Below are 17,958 nucleotides of genomic sequence, written 5' to 3'. Positions count from 1 at the left end.
GATGGATGGATGGATGATGGATGGATGATGGATGGATGATGGATGGATGGATGGATGGATGATGGATGGATGATGGATGGATGATGGATGGATGGATGGATGGATGGATGGATGGATGCATGGATGGATGCATGGATGGATGGAAGTGGCCAGTGGAAGGTGTCCCTGCCCACGGGACTTGTTGACACTAGATGGTATTTAAGGTCCCTTCCAACCCAAACCATTCTAAGATTCTGTGATCTCTATTGCCTGGAATTTTCCTAGACTGAAACCAATCACAAAATAAAAGTGGTTCAAAAGGCAGGAAAATTTGAAGGTGCAAATACCAAACAACACAAGCTCACCTTAGCTTCCTTTTATATTCATCTTCAGAAACAAACTCTCCAGGAAACTCTGGAATTTCTGTTGTTCCCCACTCTGGTGACAACTACAATATTAGGAAAAAAATAAAAATAATTTTTGGAAGTGGACAGTGCTTTTATCTATACTTACTGAGGAATATCTCTCATGTGTTCACAGTCTTGTTTAGTTCAACAGTTACTAAACCAATGTGAAATTTCTCTTGTACTGGAGAGTTTTTAGGTCTTTCCAACCCAGAAATCCCTGCACAGACCAGAAATATCGTCTAAAAACATGAAAAAGTACAACCTTGTTCCAGACCCCTTCAACAATCTCCTCCTCCATCACTGCTTGCAAAAGGAATGGCTCTAAACTGCAACAGGAGCAATAAATTTTAAATGAGAAATAACCAAACATGATCAATCACCTTTAATTTCTTGTCCAGATAAGCTGGAGACACCCAACCCTGTCGAGAGGGACTCGATTTCGTGGGTTTAGTCCTGACCAGCCATTTCAGAGGATGAGCTGAATCCAGGACTTCCACATATTGTCCTTCCTTCAGGGTGATGGTCTCCTTGTCCGGCGCCGCGGGCACGTAGTCAGCAGTGACCATGTAGACATCAAAGATCTGCAGGCACGAAACTACAGTCACTCTGTGCTCTTCATTTCCTTCATAAAGAACTGCCCAACAAGATTCCTCTGGCCAACTCTATCCAAGGCCACAGAAAATCAAGTTCTGACTTTCTGAAGTTCAGCCATGGAAGCAAGAGGTGCCAAATCATGGGTATGTTTTGACCATGTTGACCTGATCAGGATCACAGGGTGAGCATCAGAATTTGATTCTCTCTGTGCTCTGTATCAGAGACACAACATTTAACTGCTAAATACACCTACAAAATTGAATTACATCACAAAAGAGGATGGAGATCCCTACACCATAGTAGGTTGGTCATTCTAAGTTCAGTTTTCTCCTTGTGTCCAGCTTGCCCATAAAGATATCATACCTCCCCTCTGGAATCCCCATCTTCAGATTCAGAGGAGGATTCCTGAGCAATGGATGAAGGTCTGGACCTCCCATGGCGAGGAGATGCAGAGGGAGTTCTTGACTCATCATCACTTTCTGCACCTGGTACTCGGAGTTTGGCTGAAAAGCAGAGCAAGAGCAGGATGTTAAATAAGTATCCTCAATTTAAATGTGAACCAAATCTATCATAATTTTCTTAGGAAGATTATTCACAGTAATATTTAGTGTGATTTCTTATTGATATTTAGGATTAAATGAATAATTTGGATGTTTTCATACATGATGTTGCAGGTCTACTGCATGTGTTGCTGCTGCACTGCAAGAATATTTGTTGGAGAGTTAATGCCTCTATTTTTGCTCCAAGTTAAACTTTTTCTACAGGATAATCAGGGCAGACAAAAGCCAGAATTTTTTATTCAACTCAACAAATCATTGGATTACTGCACAGCTGTGCTCAGGGTTTTCGGCCTTAATTTGATTTTAAAATTCCGCTGTGAGCTAAAACTTGAAGATGTGGGAAGTAGAGAAAACAGGATTGCTTTCTCATTTAGGAGTGATGAGTATCTGAGGAACTCTAAATACCTAAGATATGCAAAATATACTTCTATTTTTACAATTTACTGTGATGGCTTTTTTTCCTAGTTCAAAATTCTGGACTGAGAAGTGCAGGTTGGATGGACACCTACTAAAATTTCTTACCTCTAAGCATTGACAAATGTTTATTTACTTGTATAGAATGACTGTCTCAAAGCCTTAAGTCTCACTTATAATTCAACAACACCTAAAAAATGAGATTTATTTTTTTTTTACTGTAATTAAACTGTGTTTTCCAGATTCCTTACCCTGAGTTATTTTTGCAGATACCATTTCTGAGATACGTGAGGTGAGTTTCTGGAAGAACTCTTCTGAGCCAACATCAGCTAATGAAATAGGGCTTTTGGGCACACCTTCTCTGCCAGCTTCAAGGTCTCCTGGAAAAAAGAGAATTTGTTATTAAGCTGGAAGTCTCAGTGAAAATTCATCTCTTTTTGAGTAATAAAAGCTTCTGTGGGAGGAAGGTTTAATTTTTTTGCCCTTCTCCTGTTTTTAAAACTGTGCTTGCTCTCAGTTCATCCAAATAATTCACTCTAGAACAGCAAGCAGTCCTGAAAGGTTCCATCATTTCAGACAATTTCAAGAAAACTGGACAAAAATAAGTGGATACATGAAATACATTGACAGTCTCAGCTGTAGATAAGGAGAACAGGAAGAAGAGAGAAAAAACAGCTTCTTACCTTCAGAGGACTGAATAGTTCTGAAAAAAAGAAAATAAAGCAGAGTTAAAAGTTGCAATAAAATGGGCAGTGAGGAGAACTAAATGAGGAACATTCTCCTCATCCCCCTTGTCCTGCACATCCAATCACTTACCCCAGTGTGGTCATGATGGCTTCTGACACCATCACACGCTCCTGGGTCAGGACTTCAGCCTCTTTCACTGCAAGGTTGGGAGACATTTATCATTAGGGGACAGAAGGCACAGAATGTCCTTTTTTAGGTATTTAATGCAGGCACATTTTCTAGACACGGATTACTGGGAGCACTGCTGGAATCTCTATTCCCAGTCCTGTGATGGCAATGGTTTCCTCCTCTCCCTGTTCATGGAAAATATATAATTGCCCCATTTCTCCACACTGCTCAAGTTATGCCCCTGCAGCTCTTGGTACAATAAAAATGTGGGATGCAAGGCAGGATAACAGAAAAATTGAATACTTCACAGCTCTGCCCCTATTCCCCCATCTTATTGTATTAAAAGAGGTGTTGGAAAGCTCAACAAAAATCAAATAACTCTAATACAATCCTAAATATCTCACCAGAGTGAAGCACACAAAATAATTTTTCAAAATGTGACTTTTCCCACTTACTTTACATTGCCTTTCTTTTATTCTTTAAAATTTGTGCTTAATTTGGTTGTTCCTAAGACTTGCCTTCTGTTTATGCAGAAAAGATGCTGCAGTTAATAAAGACAGAGTCAGAAATCTAAAATCTTATAGAAGTAAAGAGTGTAACCATTTGCAAGACAAGCAAAATCATAGCTGCTCTTGAGAAAATGCATTTTTCTGGTGTGATTGGATAATTTCCTTAATAGTCACACCTGGGTGTTTTTTTTTTTTTTGTGGGTTTTTTTTTTGTTGTTGTTTTTTTAGTTTTTTTGTTTGTTTGTTTGTTTGTTTGGGGTTTTTTTTTGTTTTGTTTTGGTTTTTTTTGCCCTTAGGCACTGCATAAAAGGGAAATAAAGAGGAAATGTTTGTGTTGTAGCCAAGATTTACCATCTGCAACTTCCAGGTTGGCAGTGCAGATGGACTGGCCAGCCTTGTTGGTGGCAATGCACGTGTAAGCTCCACTGTACTTCTTCTTGACATCCAGCAGGATCAGGCTGTGGTGCATGTTGGAACTGGCAAGTTTATACCCAGGAGTGTCAGGTTTGATCCACAGGATGTCTTCCCGAGATTCTTCTTTCATCCAAGTGATTGTTGGTGGAGGATGTCCTAAAAGAAAATTGGTGTAAGGAGCTTTAATCTTCTTGTTTGTGTTCCTCCATTAAAAATATGATCCATTTTATGATACTTTCCCAACAATGACAGGCATAATATGCAATAAAGGAGAATAAACCATTTTACAGCACACTCGTAAAGACATTAAATATTTCCATAAATCCAAAATTGTCAATCACCATCCAATTAATGGTCAACATGCATCATACTACAAAGTGTCATTACCCCCATTTTTACATCCAGGAAAATGGAGGTGAAGGAAAATAAGATCCTGTTGTGTGAAGTGTCTTTGTAAGGAATGTAAGTTGGGAGTAGAATCCCAAACTTCAGATACAGGAAATGAGGTTACAATGACTTGGGGGCAGAAAGAGAAAAATGTGTTGTGAAGTTACACATTTCAAGTGTTATTCAGAGAGGTGAGGTATCTGCTCACTCACCTTCAACTTTCACAGATAATGTGATGCTTGCGCCCTTTTTCACTTTCTTATTTGTAAATCTTTCAAGGAATCTTGGTGGTATCAGCTGTTCTTGGGAATCTGGAAATAATATTATTGATGAAGCACAGTGAGTTTAGACTGAAAAATTCCTGGGGCTTCTGTCCTCACCTGCTGTGGCTTCTCTCACCTGTTTTGGATGGCTCTTCTTTCTCATAAGGATCTGGAACACGAAGAGAAAAAACAACATGACAAATGCAAATAAGTGTCAATCCATGAGTTGCAGGAAAAAGCTCCTGAAGAGCTATTACACAGAAATATTTGTGTGGCTTGTAAGAGTCACAAAGTTTTAATGATATGAACTTTTAAGGTTAATGAGGATGGGCAAGAATAAAATACCTGCTTATGAGACAACAGTCAGACCATAGAGAAGTGGCATCATCATCATCTTCTTAATTTTATAAATTTATAGGTGAACCAAGAGTCAAGCACATATCTATTACCTACAGACTTCCCCACCCCACCTGAGTTATTTTGAGAGGTTTCCCTCAGTAAAAAATAACTACACAAAATGGTGAGAACCTCTGGAACAGCCCAAACCAGAGCAATACCCACCTCTGACTACCAGCCTGGCTGAGGAGTATGCAGAGCCAGCAGAGTTGATGACAAATATCAGGTACTGGCCGGCATCTGCTTTGGTGACATCACGGATTTCCAGGGAGTGGAATTCCTGCCTGTCAGTCTTGAGGATACGATCCGAGGCCTTTAGGGGCTGCCCATTTTTGAACCAGTAGAGACGAGGCTGAGGGTACCCTGTGAGGAGCAGTTACAGACACAGAGAACAAAATTACACTGATTTGGGAGCATCTCCAAACTGTCAGATCCTCTGCTGTTTCAAGGGTTTAATAGGGCTCCAGTTTCAAGGGTTTAACCAACTAGGAATGCTTAAAAATGCATTAAATTCGATTTATCTGTTAAAATTCTTTCCTGTCTCCTCAGTTTCTGGCCCTCCCCATATTGTCTGCATGTGCAAACGCCATGAAAAAACAACACTTGGGTCTGATTTGAGAGGTTCACAAGGAGAAATGTTGAAGTCAAATGCATTCTAATAATTCTTATAGGCAGCAACAGGAGAAAACAGGAAAATCCCTACCTCTCCCTACCAGAGTCAACACCAGAGGGATGTTTCTGCAGCATTTATGTTGTAGGAGAAACCCCTTAATGGAGGAAGGCAAGCCCAGGACTGCTCCATTTATTGAAGAGAATGAAGGAGACTGACCTTATTTTTATTAATATTATTATTTTCTTATGATTAATACGTTCTATTAGATGTAGTTATTTATATTATATAAATATATGTAATACATAATGATAGTTGTTATTATTAGTGGTAATAATAATGTCAAGATTATTATTCCTTATTGCTCCTGTGCTCAGAGAAATCCAGAACTCAGTTTTTAGAAGCACGTGCCTGTCATTATGCCTGGATATATGGACACAAAATAAGCACTTAATCTGCCTGAGTCTTCTCCAACAGTCCCTGTTCAGCACCATGAACACATTTGTGCAAAAGTGGTGCAAGGTGCTCAGCAGATAAGCACCTTGGAAAACCTTGTCCAGCACTGATATCAGACCTGGAAAATTGACAATACCGTGGGATCCACTCACCTTTCACCTTCAGGTGAAATTTAGCCAGTGATGCTCCAGGCGCCACATGAATATCATGAAGCTCATCAAAGATCTGGGGCAGCTGCTCCTCCTCAGTTGTGGATTCTTCCTGTTCTCGGCTGAGCAGCAATTGGAATTAGAAAGAAGAAAATCAGGACACCAGGTAAGAGTTTGGGATCAGAATTAGCTATTTTACATAAATTAGGTCTGTGGGCTTTGGCATCCTGAGAACAGGCTCAGCACCATGTGACATTAAAAGTAACAGAGTGATTCCTTGAGGAAATACCTCAGATTACCTGAAGGCTCCAGAGCAAGTCTGCCCATGACAAATGTGCACCTGTTGCAGTTATTGCATCTCAGCTGGGCTGGATGCTCCTTTATGGCATTAACCTGGCCCTGCTTGACACAGCAAACCCAGCCCTGACATAAATACACAGATTGATCTCACTGAGTCACAGGTTAGAGCCAGAGTTCCATATTTTACCTTGAAATATATTCCTTGGCACTGTAGTAAGATGATGTCTCTGTTGCATCTGCTGCTGTCTCATAGTCTGTGCTGGTCACTGTTAAATGGAAAAACATAGGTGTTGAATAATCTGAGCTTTGAGACTATTTTTCTTGCTTAAATAGTTCTTACTGATTCTAGTTCCCTTACTAATTTGAATGACTGGCAGGTGGATTTTATATTGTACTGCAGCAGGATCCCACACGTCCCTGGATTATGGCAAACACATCTGTTCACCCCAAAAGCTTTGCTCTGAACCTTGCCTTGGAGCTGGCAAAACCCAGCTGAACCCGGGAGGTTCGCAAGCGAAAATTTAGTGGCCAAAACATTTTTATTTAAAATGTAAATTGTGCTTTCCTTGGTGGGGGGATGGAAATAAATTAACCAGGTCTCAGCAGAGCTACTTTGCTTGTTTTTTCTACGGTGATTTTGAGACTTACAGTCCACACGAAGCTCAGCCTTGGTTGAAGCCACCCCCATGTTGTTCTCGGCGAGGCAGCGGTAGACACCCATGTCCGTGGGCACCACAGCAGTGATGATCAGCTGGTGACACCCTTCCTGGTCCTCATTGATCATGTAGTGATCGTCTTCTTCAATGGCTTTGCCATCCTTGAACCAGCGAACCGTGGGCAGGGGTTTGCCAATGACGATGCAGTCAAAGCTCACTGGGTACCCATCCTGGACCTCCTGGTTTTGGAGCTCGGTCATGAACATGGGGGCTAAAGTTGGGGTGGTTGGAGAGAAGAAAGAAAAGTTTGGTTTTATCTAAAGGTATGTTTTAGGCTCCTGCTAGCCAGACTTCTGGTTTGCAGTTTTTTAATTGCACAGTAATATCTTTTCTCTAGAAAAGAGTCAAGAAACTCCCTAGCACTATGAAGATATTCCATCAGCACAGCAATACCACAGCTGCCAACTATATATTGTCCCTGCTCCTCTCCTTGCCAAAATGTCATCTCTCCCTCAGAACCATTCTAAACCATATACAATTCATTAAAGTACAATAATCATAGTATTTATGATCACATTGTCATAGGTGACATTTCTACCATGAAAAGGGGCTTCATAGATGTCAGTGCATCACCAATGTGCCTCCTCTCCCTCAAAATGAAAAAGAATTAAAAAGTCATTATTTTTTCTAAAAGCACAAAGCTTTCATAAAAATATCTGCACCAAATTAAAAAAAAATTAAGTTGCCTGAGAGTGAAAAAATGATATTGTGACCTGTTCCCACTGTCTTTCCAAGGAATAAACGAGGTTTGCTCTCCCTACCTGTGTCAGAAGTCAGCAGAGGTGGTGGAGGTCTCGCTACTGGAGGTGCAAACTTCCCAAGGGTGGGAGGTGATGCCTTCCCAATGCGCAATTCGATTTTTTTGGGGCCTTGCTCCAAGATGTCGATCTCCACGGGAATTCCCAGAGCACCAAACATCTCTCTGAACCGCGTGGCGGCCGTCTTGGCCTCAGACATGACTTCAAACTTGATGTAGATGTACTGGTCATCCTCACGGTACGTCTGGTGGTCAACCACATCGATGTCCCCTTCGTCTGCGCTGACAAAGAGCTCTTCCTCCACATCAGAGATCTCCGTGGAGATCTTGGCCCTGAAGAGCCTGTGGAGTCTCCTCCCTGCTTTTCGGAAGGCATCGTCCAGCTCGCTGCCGGACGAGCTCTCCGTCTCGCTGTCAGTGCTCTGCTTACTCCGCTTGTCCTTGGCAAGAACTGGAGGCTCCTGAGTGCCAACCACCACCTTAGCGCTGTGGGAGACCTTGCCAAACTTATTGGACGCCTCACAGGTGTATTTCCCCGCGTCCTTCCTGTCCAGGCCCGCGATAATCAGGGAGCAGGTGCCATCGCTGTAGCTGTCGATGTGGTAGTAGCGACCGTCCGACAGCTCCTTCCCGTCTTTCAGCCACCGCACGTTCATGTCAGTTTTGCTGTGGGCCACACACTCCAGGTGCAGGGTGCTCCCAGGCTCTCCAGAGAAGTCTTTGAAGGTCTCAGTAAACACGGGGCACTCTTGTTGCTTGATCTCTTTTCTGACTTTGTAGCCTTTGAAAGCAGCTTGGATCTTCACAGCCGCCTTGTTCATGGAGGGGTCATCTAAATCTGGCAGCTCTGTTTCAGCTGGCTGAGCAGCTGTGGTGGCCACAGTGGTCTCCACTGTGGATGTTTCCCACTGTTTCCATAATTTTCCTGTGGAGCTAGACTGAACCTTGCTGGTAACACTGATGGTCTTCTTGCCAGCTTTCTTGAGGTAGTTTACTAGGGAAGGAGTCCCAGCTCTAGACTCATCATCAGAGCTTGTGAAAGACAAATCTGCCTCTCCTGTCCTGGCCAGCTCGTCACACGTGGAGTACTCCTCCGAGTAGTAGTGAGACATCTCTGCTTCCTCCTTCCTCAGCTTCTGAAGCTTCTCCTCCTCCTCAGGCACCTCGCTGATGGAATCCAAGGTGGGCTCGCGGCTCATACGGCGTTTCTTGGCCAGGGCTTCCCAGAGGAGGTGAAGATCTCCCTCCTGGGCAGCTTCGGGGGGCAGGCTGGGCTGGATGTGTCCATCCACCAGCTCTTCAGCCCGGCTGGCAGGGGGAGCTTCCCTGGCAATCTCCTTCAGCATCGACACCGTGGGAACTGCAGGGAATTAATCAGATGAGAAGTTAAATATCAAAAAGTGAGTTTTGAGAAGGCACATGGAAATGTTCTACAGGAGAGTCTCAGTGGAATTTAACTAAGCACCATACTGAGAACAAAATGGGAATTTACAGGATGGGGAAGGTTGGAAAGGACCACTAGATATCATCTAGTCCAACCTCCCTGCTCAAGCTCAGTCCCCTAGATCATTTTATTCAGCGTCCAGATGGATTTTGAATATCTCCAGAGAAGGAGACGTCACACCCTCTCTGGGAAGTTGATAAAACTGAATCTGATCTTGGTGAACTTGTCCTAGCTGACCACTCTTTGAGGAGGAGGATGGACCACACCATCTTCAGAAGGTCTGTCCAACCTCAGCAATCCTGTGATTCTACACATGCACTTAAAACTTCACCAAACAACTTTTAATTTTTTTTATTTTTAATTCCTTGCACATTTGAACCCAATAAAAAGATTTCTGCCCTTTTTAATGTTGCAGTTGGTGAACTGGTTGTTAAGACTGACAGTGGAGCCTGGAAAGTTCATCCTATCTCCCAGGGCTTTCCTGTCTGTGCTGGGAGCTGAGACTCCCATCTCACCTGCTTGGCTGGATGTGCCCGAGTCACATTCACATGCTTCTACACATTGCCCAGTCCCTTTTGAGATGCTCCAGGTTGTCTGAGACATCCACAGAATACCCCAAAGCATTTTAAAAGGCACCAAAGAGACAATACTGTCACAACTTAAATATCTGTCTCCAGAAACTCCAATCTGAGCAACTCAAAACTATTCGGAATGCAGGAACATACTGGGCAATGCCAAACAGGAAAATAACAATTCCTTGTGGATTGTTATCATAGCTTGTAAAAGAAAATGAATTCCAGTCCAAGCTGTGGAGATGCCCCTGGATGTCCCTACCAGACCTGATTTAACACCCCAGCAATGCACATTCCATACCCTCAAGACACAGGCTGGCAACAGATTTGACTTCTGGAGAAGCCATGCAGGTGTAGCTGTCCTGATCCTCAGCTTTAAATCCACGGATAATGAGGATCTGCTTTGCTCCATCAGAGAGGATCTCGTATCTCCCTCCAGCTTTTATTTGTTCTTTTCCCTTGAACCAAGTCACTTTCTCCTCAGTTTTACTTGATAATGTGCACTCCAGGCGAGCCACCCCTCCTTCCGAGACTGATCCTCCCACCAGAGGTTGGGTGACTGTAACTGGAGGCTCTGCAATTACAAAAATAAAGTGAATTAACACAAAGAACAAATTATCATCTGGCTTTAAGGCACTACACTCCGTAAAATAAACGAGCAGCTCATCCATCATTAACAGATTTTTCAGCTGTTGTAGACAACCAAAGGAAAAAAACAAGAAAAGACTGGCAGCATCCAACGTGTGCACTTCCAAAGATAATATCAAAAACAACTTTCCAAGCTCTCCCAGTGCTTAAACCAGCTCCATCTAAACATATACATGCAGAAGTGGTTGCATTTTCCACATTCCTGTGTTTGTTTGCTGGTCTTCATTTACCCATCATCAGTATAAAAGTTCTACAGATTTCTACATCTTAAATGTCTTGAAGGGAATAAATAGAATTAAAAGAGATTTTTCAAAGCAGCATTCATCTCTGCCTTGAAATAAAAAAAAAAATATATATATATTTTTGCTACCTTAGAGTAAAAATTATCAAAAAGCATAAAGAATTCAAAACCAAAAATTCTCTGCATCTTCTTTACTTTGGAAAGAAGTCTACCAACAGAATGCTGTTTGCACAACCATGATAACTTGAAGAAAAACACATTAAACCCAGAGATGTTGACTGGGATGTAAAAGACAGTGCTGGGTTCCCAGAAGCAGCACATCCCTCAAGGTTGCCCTCTTCTCTGCACATTTCATCAGGGTGAGGGGATTATTGCCCAATTGTTGTTGACAAAGTCAGCGTGTGCAGAGTCATCAGGGTCCAGCACTGGCAGCAGTTATTTTTGAAAAAAAAAGTCATTGTATGCCTGAACCTTAAGCAAAAGAGTATTTTTTTATCTTTATACTCATTTTGAGGAATTTAGATGAGTGACACAAGAGAAAGAGTTACAAGAGAAGAAAGACAGAGAGAGACTCCCCATCCCACTGTAGCTTCCAAAGTTTCACCATCACACAGCAAAGGAACTGTGTCCTCCAGCATTTCTTTGTGGGGATTCTTGAAAAAGACGCATAAAAAGCATAAACAAAGAGAAAGATGGGTGAAGAAGACAACACTTCCCTACCCACAGTCATGGTCTTGGTTACCCCAAACACATTCCAGCATGCCCTTTTTCACTCATTCCATCCTAACTCCACTCATGGTGACTGACCAACACATGGATGCAGTTCCAGAGACCCATGGATGATGCAGTGCAGCCTGCAAGACAGCTGGATGCAGTTTGGAGGAAATCAGTGCTGAGTGCTAAAAACACAGCAGGTTTTCTTCACAGCAGCCCAGAACGCCTTTTTTTTTTTTTTTTTTTTATCCCAAGCTCTTCCTCCTCTATTGTGTTGGCAGCCAAGCACTGAAAGATATTGCACTGGGAGATGCCTGGAGTGGGTGAAGCAGGCATGCCATGCAAAATGTAGGGTCTGCAGGACTTGCAGTCCTCCCTGGGGCGTGTGTCCATCCTCACCTAACTTCACCATCTGGGGGAAGTGCACCGCCTCGCTGGCCCCAGCTGCATTTACGGCCGACACTCGGAATCTGTAGGGTTCCCCTGGGGCCAGCCCATCCACGGTGAGCTCTGTGTTCTGGATCAGGCCCTCACTGCAGGATTCCCAGCCAACTCCCAGGATTTTCCTCTCCACCTTGTAGCCCAGGATGTCCTGGCCGCCGTCACCCAGTGGCTTGTGCCAAGACAGAGTGACAGAGTGGCTGCTCTGCCTTAGGACTTGTGGCTCTTCAGGTGGCTCAGGGAGGGCTGGGGGCACAACAGAGGTCCTGTGATGTATGATGTGAGCAGCAACACTTCATCCTAAAACACCCAAAACCCTTCATCCTAAAACTCCCAAGAGCCTTCTTCATCCTAAAACACCCCAAAGCCTTCTTCATCCTAAAACACCCCAAAGCCTTCTTCATCCTAAAACACCCAAGAGCCTTCTTCATCCTAAAACACCCCAAAGCCTTCTTCATCCTAAAACACCCCAAAGCCTTCTTCATCCTAAAACATCCAAGAGCCTTCTTCATCCTAAAACAACCCAAAGCCTTCTTCATCCTAAAACAACCCAAAGCCTTCTTCATCCTAAAACACCTAAGGGCCTTCTTCATCCTAAAACACCCAAAAACCTTCTTCATCCTAAAACTCCCAAAAGCCTTCTACAAGCTGTGAGAAAGCAAATGCAATGGACTGAGTATTCTCCTTGTTGTAAAACTGAGTGTAAAGCCATCATAAAGTCATGATCATAATACCTGTGCACCCCTGATTTATCCTTGTCTGCCCTGAACTGTGCTGCCAATGGCAAACATTCATTTTCCAACTCTCATCTTGCATAATTAACGTCGTGTATTGCCTTTGTCCCATCAAACTCAAAATAAAGATAACCTTACACAGTCCATATTATTAAGGAATTTAACTGAAAATTTCAAGCACGTTTGAGCCTTGATTGTGTTTATTTTAGGCCTGGCCTTAAATGAAATCAATTTATTATGGGACTAAAGAATAACTGAAATATTTTAATAACAAGTCACTCCGCTTCTGTGTAATTGCAATAGATGTCACAGCATCAGGCAAAAACAAATAAATAATATGTTATGGGAATGGTCTGGAGTCCTGCTGTCCATGATCATAGAATGGTTTGGGTTGGGACCTTGAGGATCACCTAATCCCAATCCCTACACTCAGTACACTGGAAAATGTTCCTTGCTTACATTACACTTTGGTCTTAAAGTCAGAAATAATTCTTTCAGTCTTGAGTTCAAGACATTTACGATGTAAATGACCTACCATGATATACCAATCCAAAGAATTAAAGGCAAATATGGTCAACAGGCATTTCTTTAACTCTAGACACCACAAGAACAACATAAAATCTTTTCTTTGTTGTCAGACAAATTTCATACAGAAAAATCTATCAACAGGAGTATTGCATTTTTATTTTGAAGTTCATTAAATATAAGTACCCAAAATTTTAAAAAAAGCTCATTTAAATCCATCAAACTTTTTTCTTTTTAATTGTGGTGGAAGTGACTGGAATGTGTAAGATCCTTTAATCTCAGAAATCATTAGACAGAGACTGCCTGTAGTCATTTAAATATAGATGGTCCATCAGTGACTCTTTAACATCTCAGCTACAGCTAAAATACATTTAATTATCTCATAACCATCATTGGGATGGTGCTGTGTGACACTTCAGTGTGACCCATTTGTCCTACTATGGGAAGGAGCCAAATCCTGGGTGCTGAAATGGACACTGACATGTCATTATACAGCCTGCTCCACCAGGGAATTAGGGAATTATCATTTTCCCTACTTAATTATTGACTCTTGTGTCTCTGAAGCAGGAGGTGTGTGCTTCATGGGCATCCCCCACTTGAAGATTTTAATATGCTACACATTAATCTGGAAAAGTTGTTGCCCTGCACCTGAGCTGATTAGCAGATTTCAAAGATTCCTCTGCTGTACTGGACAATTTCTGCTCTAGCTCAGCTCCCTCCTGTGTCCACATTTGACGAGAATGAAGTTGAACTCTGAGAATTCTGATTTTTGTTAGAGTTTACGTTACATTTAACAAAAGTCTGCAGCTAAAGAGAGTTGGGAAGCATCTCTACCATCATTAGCCTGGTACATTTTTCTTCTGATGAGGTGGATTACTGCTGGTCAAAGAACAAGTTGCCAGTAGTATCTTCTCAGCCTAAGAACACTATTTTGGGACATGTGACACCAAGTGGAAAGAATCAGCATGAAATTTGAGAAATTCAATGTTGTAGCTCAATACCAAAGTTTGAGATTTTGAGTGCCCCTGTCTGGACCAACACACACTTACCTATCACAGAAAGCTTGGCTGATGAAATGGCCTCCCTGGAAGCAAAGGTCACCTCTCCAGAATGATGCAGCTGGGCTTTTTTCAGAATAAGTTTGTATTTGTTTCCATCTGCTTGTACCTCCCAGTCCTCACCTGACTGGATCTCTGTGTCATTACTGTACCAGGCCACTTCATTAACTGGCACAGCTTCACTCAGCACACAGCTAAATGTTGCTTTTTCCCCCAGGGACACTTCCACATCCGTGAGGGGCTGCAAGAACTGCAGGCGCCACCCTGTAGATTAAAACCAGTGATCAAGCCCTCAGTTACAGAAACAATCAAGAGATTTTGTGAATATTTGTGCTGAATCTCTGAACAGCCAGGCCTTGGAGACCAAGGAGATCATTAAAAGGTTTATGTATACTGCCAGAGCAGAAGGTTTAGAGTCACAGAATGGTTTGGGAGAGACTTTAAAGCTCATCTTGTTGCACCCTTGCCTTGGGCAGGGACACCTTCTGCCAGACCAGGTTGCACCAAGCCCCATCTAATCCATAAGTGGGGACTGATCTCTGCTTTTGTACTCTCACTTTCTTGTACAGAAAGGGGTTCTGGGCCCCATTGGGGTCTCCAGTAATAGGAGAAGGAAAAAAAAAAGGGGGTTGGGAATTGATGCCTTAAGTTTTAAGTTTTTCTATTCTGCTTGGGTGTGCAGCTTTTAGTTTTATATTATGGGTTACTAGGATCTTTTCACAGGGTGGTGAAGACAAAACAGTTCCTATTCCAGCTGGAGACTCAAGGACAAGCTCTTCAAACTTCAGGTCCTAAGTATAAACAATGTGAGGAGGAAGGTGGACAAACAAGCAAGGAGGATGAAACTCATGATTTGAGGCTATTAATTGGACAGTTGACTTCTGTATGCAAATGCACTAAAACCTAAAAAAACCACCCAAAACTAAAACCTGGTGCTGCTTACAAACCGTGTCACATCCCACAGAACAAGAGAATAATGAAATTGTAAAGCATCATTCATTTAGGGGTGAGAGAATCGGATTTTTTCAGATTTTTGTTTTTCAGGGAAAACAAAAGGCTTGGAGATGATCTAATTTGTACCTTCCAGTATGTGAAGGGTGCTGACAAGAAAGATGGAGAGGGACTTTTTGCATGAAGTGACAGGACAAGAAGTAATGTATTCAGAGGGACAGAGAATAGATTTACATAAGATATTAAGGAAGAAATTGTTCCCTGTGAGAGTGGGGAGGCCCTGGAACAGGGAGCCCAGAGAAGCTGTGGCTACCCCTGGATCTCTGAAGTGTCCAAGGCCAGGTTGGACAGGGCTTGGAGCAGCCTGGGACATTGGAAGGTGTCCCTGCCCATGGCAGGGGTGGCATTGGATGATCTTTAAGGTCCCTCCCAACCCAAACCATTCTGGGATTCTGTGGGTTAGTGGTGGGCTTGGCAGAGTTGGGTAGATCTTTCCCAACCTGAATGATTCTATGGTTTATTGTGTGAGAAGAACATTTAGGTAAGAGACAAACAACAAATGCACCTTGTCATATTTGCCTGGTTTCTTTCCCCTTTCCAACCAGAAATTGAAGTCTTGCCCTGCCCCAGCACTAGAGTTACCTTTCACTGTGAGGAAGGCTGAGGTCACTGCATCACTGCACATGAAAGTCACCCTGCAGCTGTCCTGGGGAGTTAAATTCTTCAGCAGCAGGATATGCCTGAGTCCATTTTCAAAGTAAACCATCTCAGTGTTTTCTGTGGTTTTGGCAGGTTCATCATCAATCAGCCAGTTGTAATTGTAGGTCTCAGGCTTGGAGAGGTAACACTCGAACAGGGCTTCCCCTCCCTCCACAGCCTCCACGTTCTCCAAGCCCTGGACAATGCTGTTCTTGGCTAGAAAAGAAGGATAATTTACATTATTATTAATTATTTGGCCATATATCTCTGATTATTAGCAAGCCTCAGAGCACTGGATGATTCCCACTGCTGCAAAGCTGATGGAAAAATGTGATTAAACTGTGCTTGTTGGTTTAATTGCTGATTGCAACAGCGCTCTAACAAAATATTGTAACAAAAGGATTTGAAGACAGTGTAAAAGTAATGATAAACCTCTAGAACCTCCAGCATTTCATCTAGAACCTCTACCATTTCACCCAAATTTCCTCCAAAAACATGTTGGTTTTTTTTTTTTAATAAAGAAATGGTCATGTTTGTATGAATCAGGCCAACAGTCAACAGGAAGGCATAGCTCAGGAATATAAAGTGTAACCAAATTCCTTTTGTCCTATGACAGGAAACATTTCTCAAAGATCTCTCAGACAGCACAATTATCATCATGACTGGGGGAAATGTGAATCCACTGACAGCTCATGGTAAGATCTTATTACTTTTCTTGCAAAGCAAATGTAAGAGAATATTATGGCTGGCAAAGCTACAGTGACGATTATCTGAGATAATTCTGCCTCTAGGAAACACACAGAAAGTCCAAATCTCTATCAAGATTACTTTGAATAGTCAATTTCTGAATGATTATAAAAGCTCTGTGACATTTAGGTTTATTTTCCCATGCTGTGTGGTGAGTTGTGGGGTCAGAAACATGCACAAACCTCCACATTCCAGTCATGCATCAGCTGGCACCTGGACAGAAACAATTAGCTCAATGTCAAATTAATTGTGGCCTGGTGCATGTGGGTATAATTCATGTTGCTACAGGGACAAATGACATGCACAAGGGTGGGGACACATGGTTAAGTAAATACAGTTTACACAAATGCCATAAAATGGTCAGCATGACATGTGTTATAAACCAAGACCCCAAGACATCCCTGTTTAGCTCTCTACAGATCATCTGGAACCATGCTCAGACAAAAAAAAAAAAAAAAAAAAAAAAAAGTTAAAAAGCTTCTAAACAGCAATTTATTTAATGGTAAAACCAAACAAACATACCAAAAAGCACAAGCTACTAGATATATATTAACTTATTACTAATTACAAGGTGCCCAGAGATGTTGTGTGTGGACTCTCCATCCCTGGAAGTGTCCAAGGCCAGGTTGGACAGGGCTTGGAGCAGCCTGGGATAGTGGAAGGTGTCCCTGCCCATGGCAGGGGACTGGAACTACATGATCTTCAAGGTCTTTTCCAACTCAAACTATTCTGGGCTTCTGTAATACTAAAAATATTCTGAATTTCTTTAGATTCATATTTATGGAGAACAATGAGGAGGTTGCAGACTTCTCTTGGAGAATGTATAATTTTTATTAAAACAACCCAAATTGTTTATCTGTGTACTTTGGACATGCTGGTTTTCCCTAATTATGGAAAGCAGCCAATTGCTAACCCTACCTCCTCTGGGATGCTTTTAGATTATGTTAATTAAAATCTTTTTAAAACCCTACAATGCAAAGTGCTTATCAATGTAGAAAACATTATAATAAATAACACCCTGTTCTTCTGCACTAACAACCAACTCCAGTTAAGCAAGAAGGCAAAATAGCCACAAATATCCAGAAATCAGAACCTGCTGTTGCTGATCACACCAATTCACTTGGTAACCAAACCCAGGAATTCCATATACAGCAAAAAAAAAAAAAAAAAAAAAAAAAAATTTCCATGTAAAATCCTAACTTTATGTTAATTTTTGTATATATTGTTTCCCAGGGTCTCCACAAATGTGAGTGCTGAGTGAGGAGGTAATTCCTGAGGGATCATTATTTGAAGTAGGTAAATTACCAAACTCATTTACTCAGCAAAATAAAATGGAATTTCACACTATCCATTAGTTACTGGTTTTATGTCACGCTGTAAAAAGTGCTTGTTAACAGCAAAACAATACTAATGTTATT

At 42.0% G+C, this 17,958-nt stretch overlaps 1 protein-coding gene across 1 annotated transcript in view; it reads right to left on the bottom strand.

Moving 5' to 3' along the window:
* The window catches only part of OBSCN (obscurin, cytoskeletal calmodulin and titin-interacting RhoGEF), a 139,994-nt gene that overhangs the window by 24,812 nt on the left and 97,224 nt on the right, over positions 1 to 17,958 (bottom strand). Inside the window, exons 57-74 of the mRNA XM_088154839.1 lie at positions 15,737 to 16,009; positions 14,135 to 14,407; positions 11,785 to 12,072; positions 10,084 to 10,356; positions 7,771 to 9,126; positions 6,942 to 7,220; positions 6,481 to 6,559; positions 5,997 to 6,115; positions 4,944 to 5,141; positions 4,519 to 4,551; positions 4,332 to 4,430; positions 3,670 to 3,888; positions 2,771 to 2,837; positions 2,638 to 2,657; positions 2,206 to 2,334; positions 1,344 to 1,483; positions 767 to 967; positions 345 to 427 (exon numbers count right to left, since the gene is read on the bottom strand). Of these exons, the coding sequence (XP_088010965.1) occupies positions 345 to 427; positions 767 to 967; positions 1,344 to 1,483; positions 2,206 to 2,334; positions 2,638 to 2,657; positions 2,771 to 2,837; positions 3,670 to 3,888; positions 4,332 to 4,430; positions 4,519 to 4,551; positions 4,944 to 5,141; positions 5,997 to 6,115; positions 6,481 to 6,559; positions 6,942 to 7,220; positions 7,771 to 9,126; positions 10,084 to 10,356; positions 11,785 to 12,072; positions 14,135 to 14,407; positions 15,737 to 16,009 (4,129 nt within the window). The remainder of the gene's footprint in view (positions 1 to 344; positions 428 to 766; positions 968 to 1,343; positions 1,484 to 2,205; positions 2,335 to 2,637; positions 2,658 to 2,770; positions 2,838 to 3,669; positions 3,889 to 4,331; positions 4,431 to 4,518; positions 4,552 to 4,943; positions 5,142 to 5,996; positions 6,116 to 6,480; positions 6,560 to 6,941; positions 7,221 to 7,770; positions 9,127 to 10,083; positions 10,357 to 11,784; positions 12,073 to 14,134; positions 14,408 to 15,736; positions 16,010 to 17,958) is intronic.

This window comes from Sturnus vulgaris, chromosome 1 (genome assembly GCF_052056855.1).
Source record: "Sturnus vulgaris isolate bStuVul1 chromosome 1, bStuVul1.hap1, whole genome shotgun sequence".
NCBI lineage: Eukaryota > Metazoa > Chordata > Aves > Passeriformes > Sturnidae > Sturnus > Sturnus vulgaris.
The sequence above is the reverse complement of the archived record's forward strand: the minus strand, read 5'-3'. Positions and strand labels throughout refer to the sequence as shown.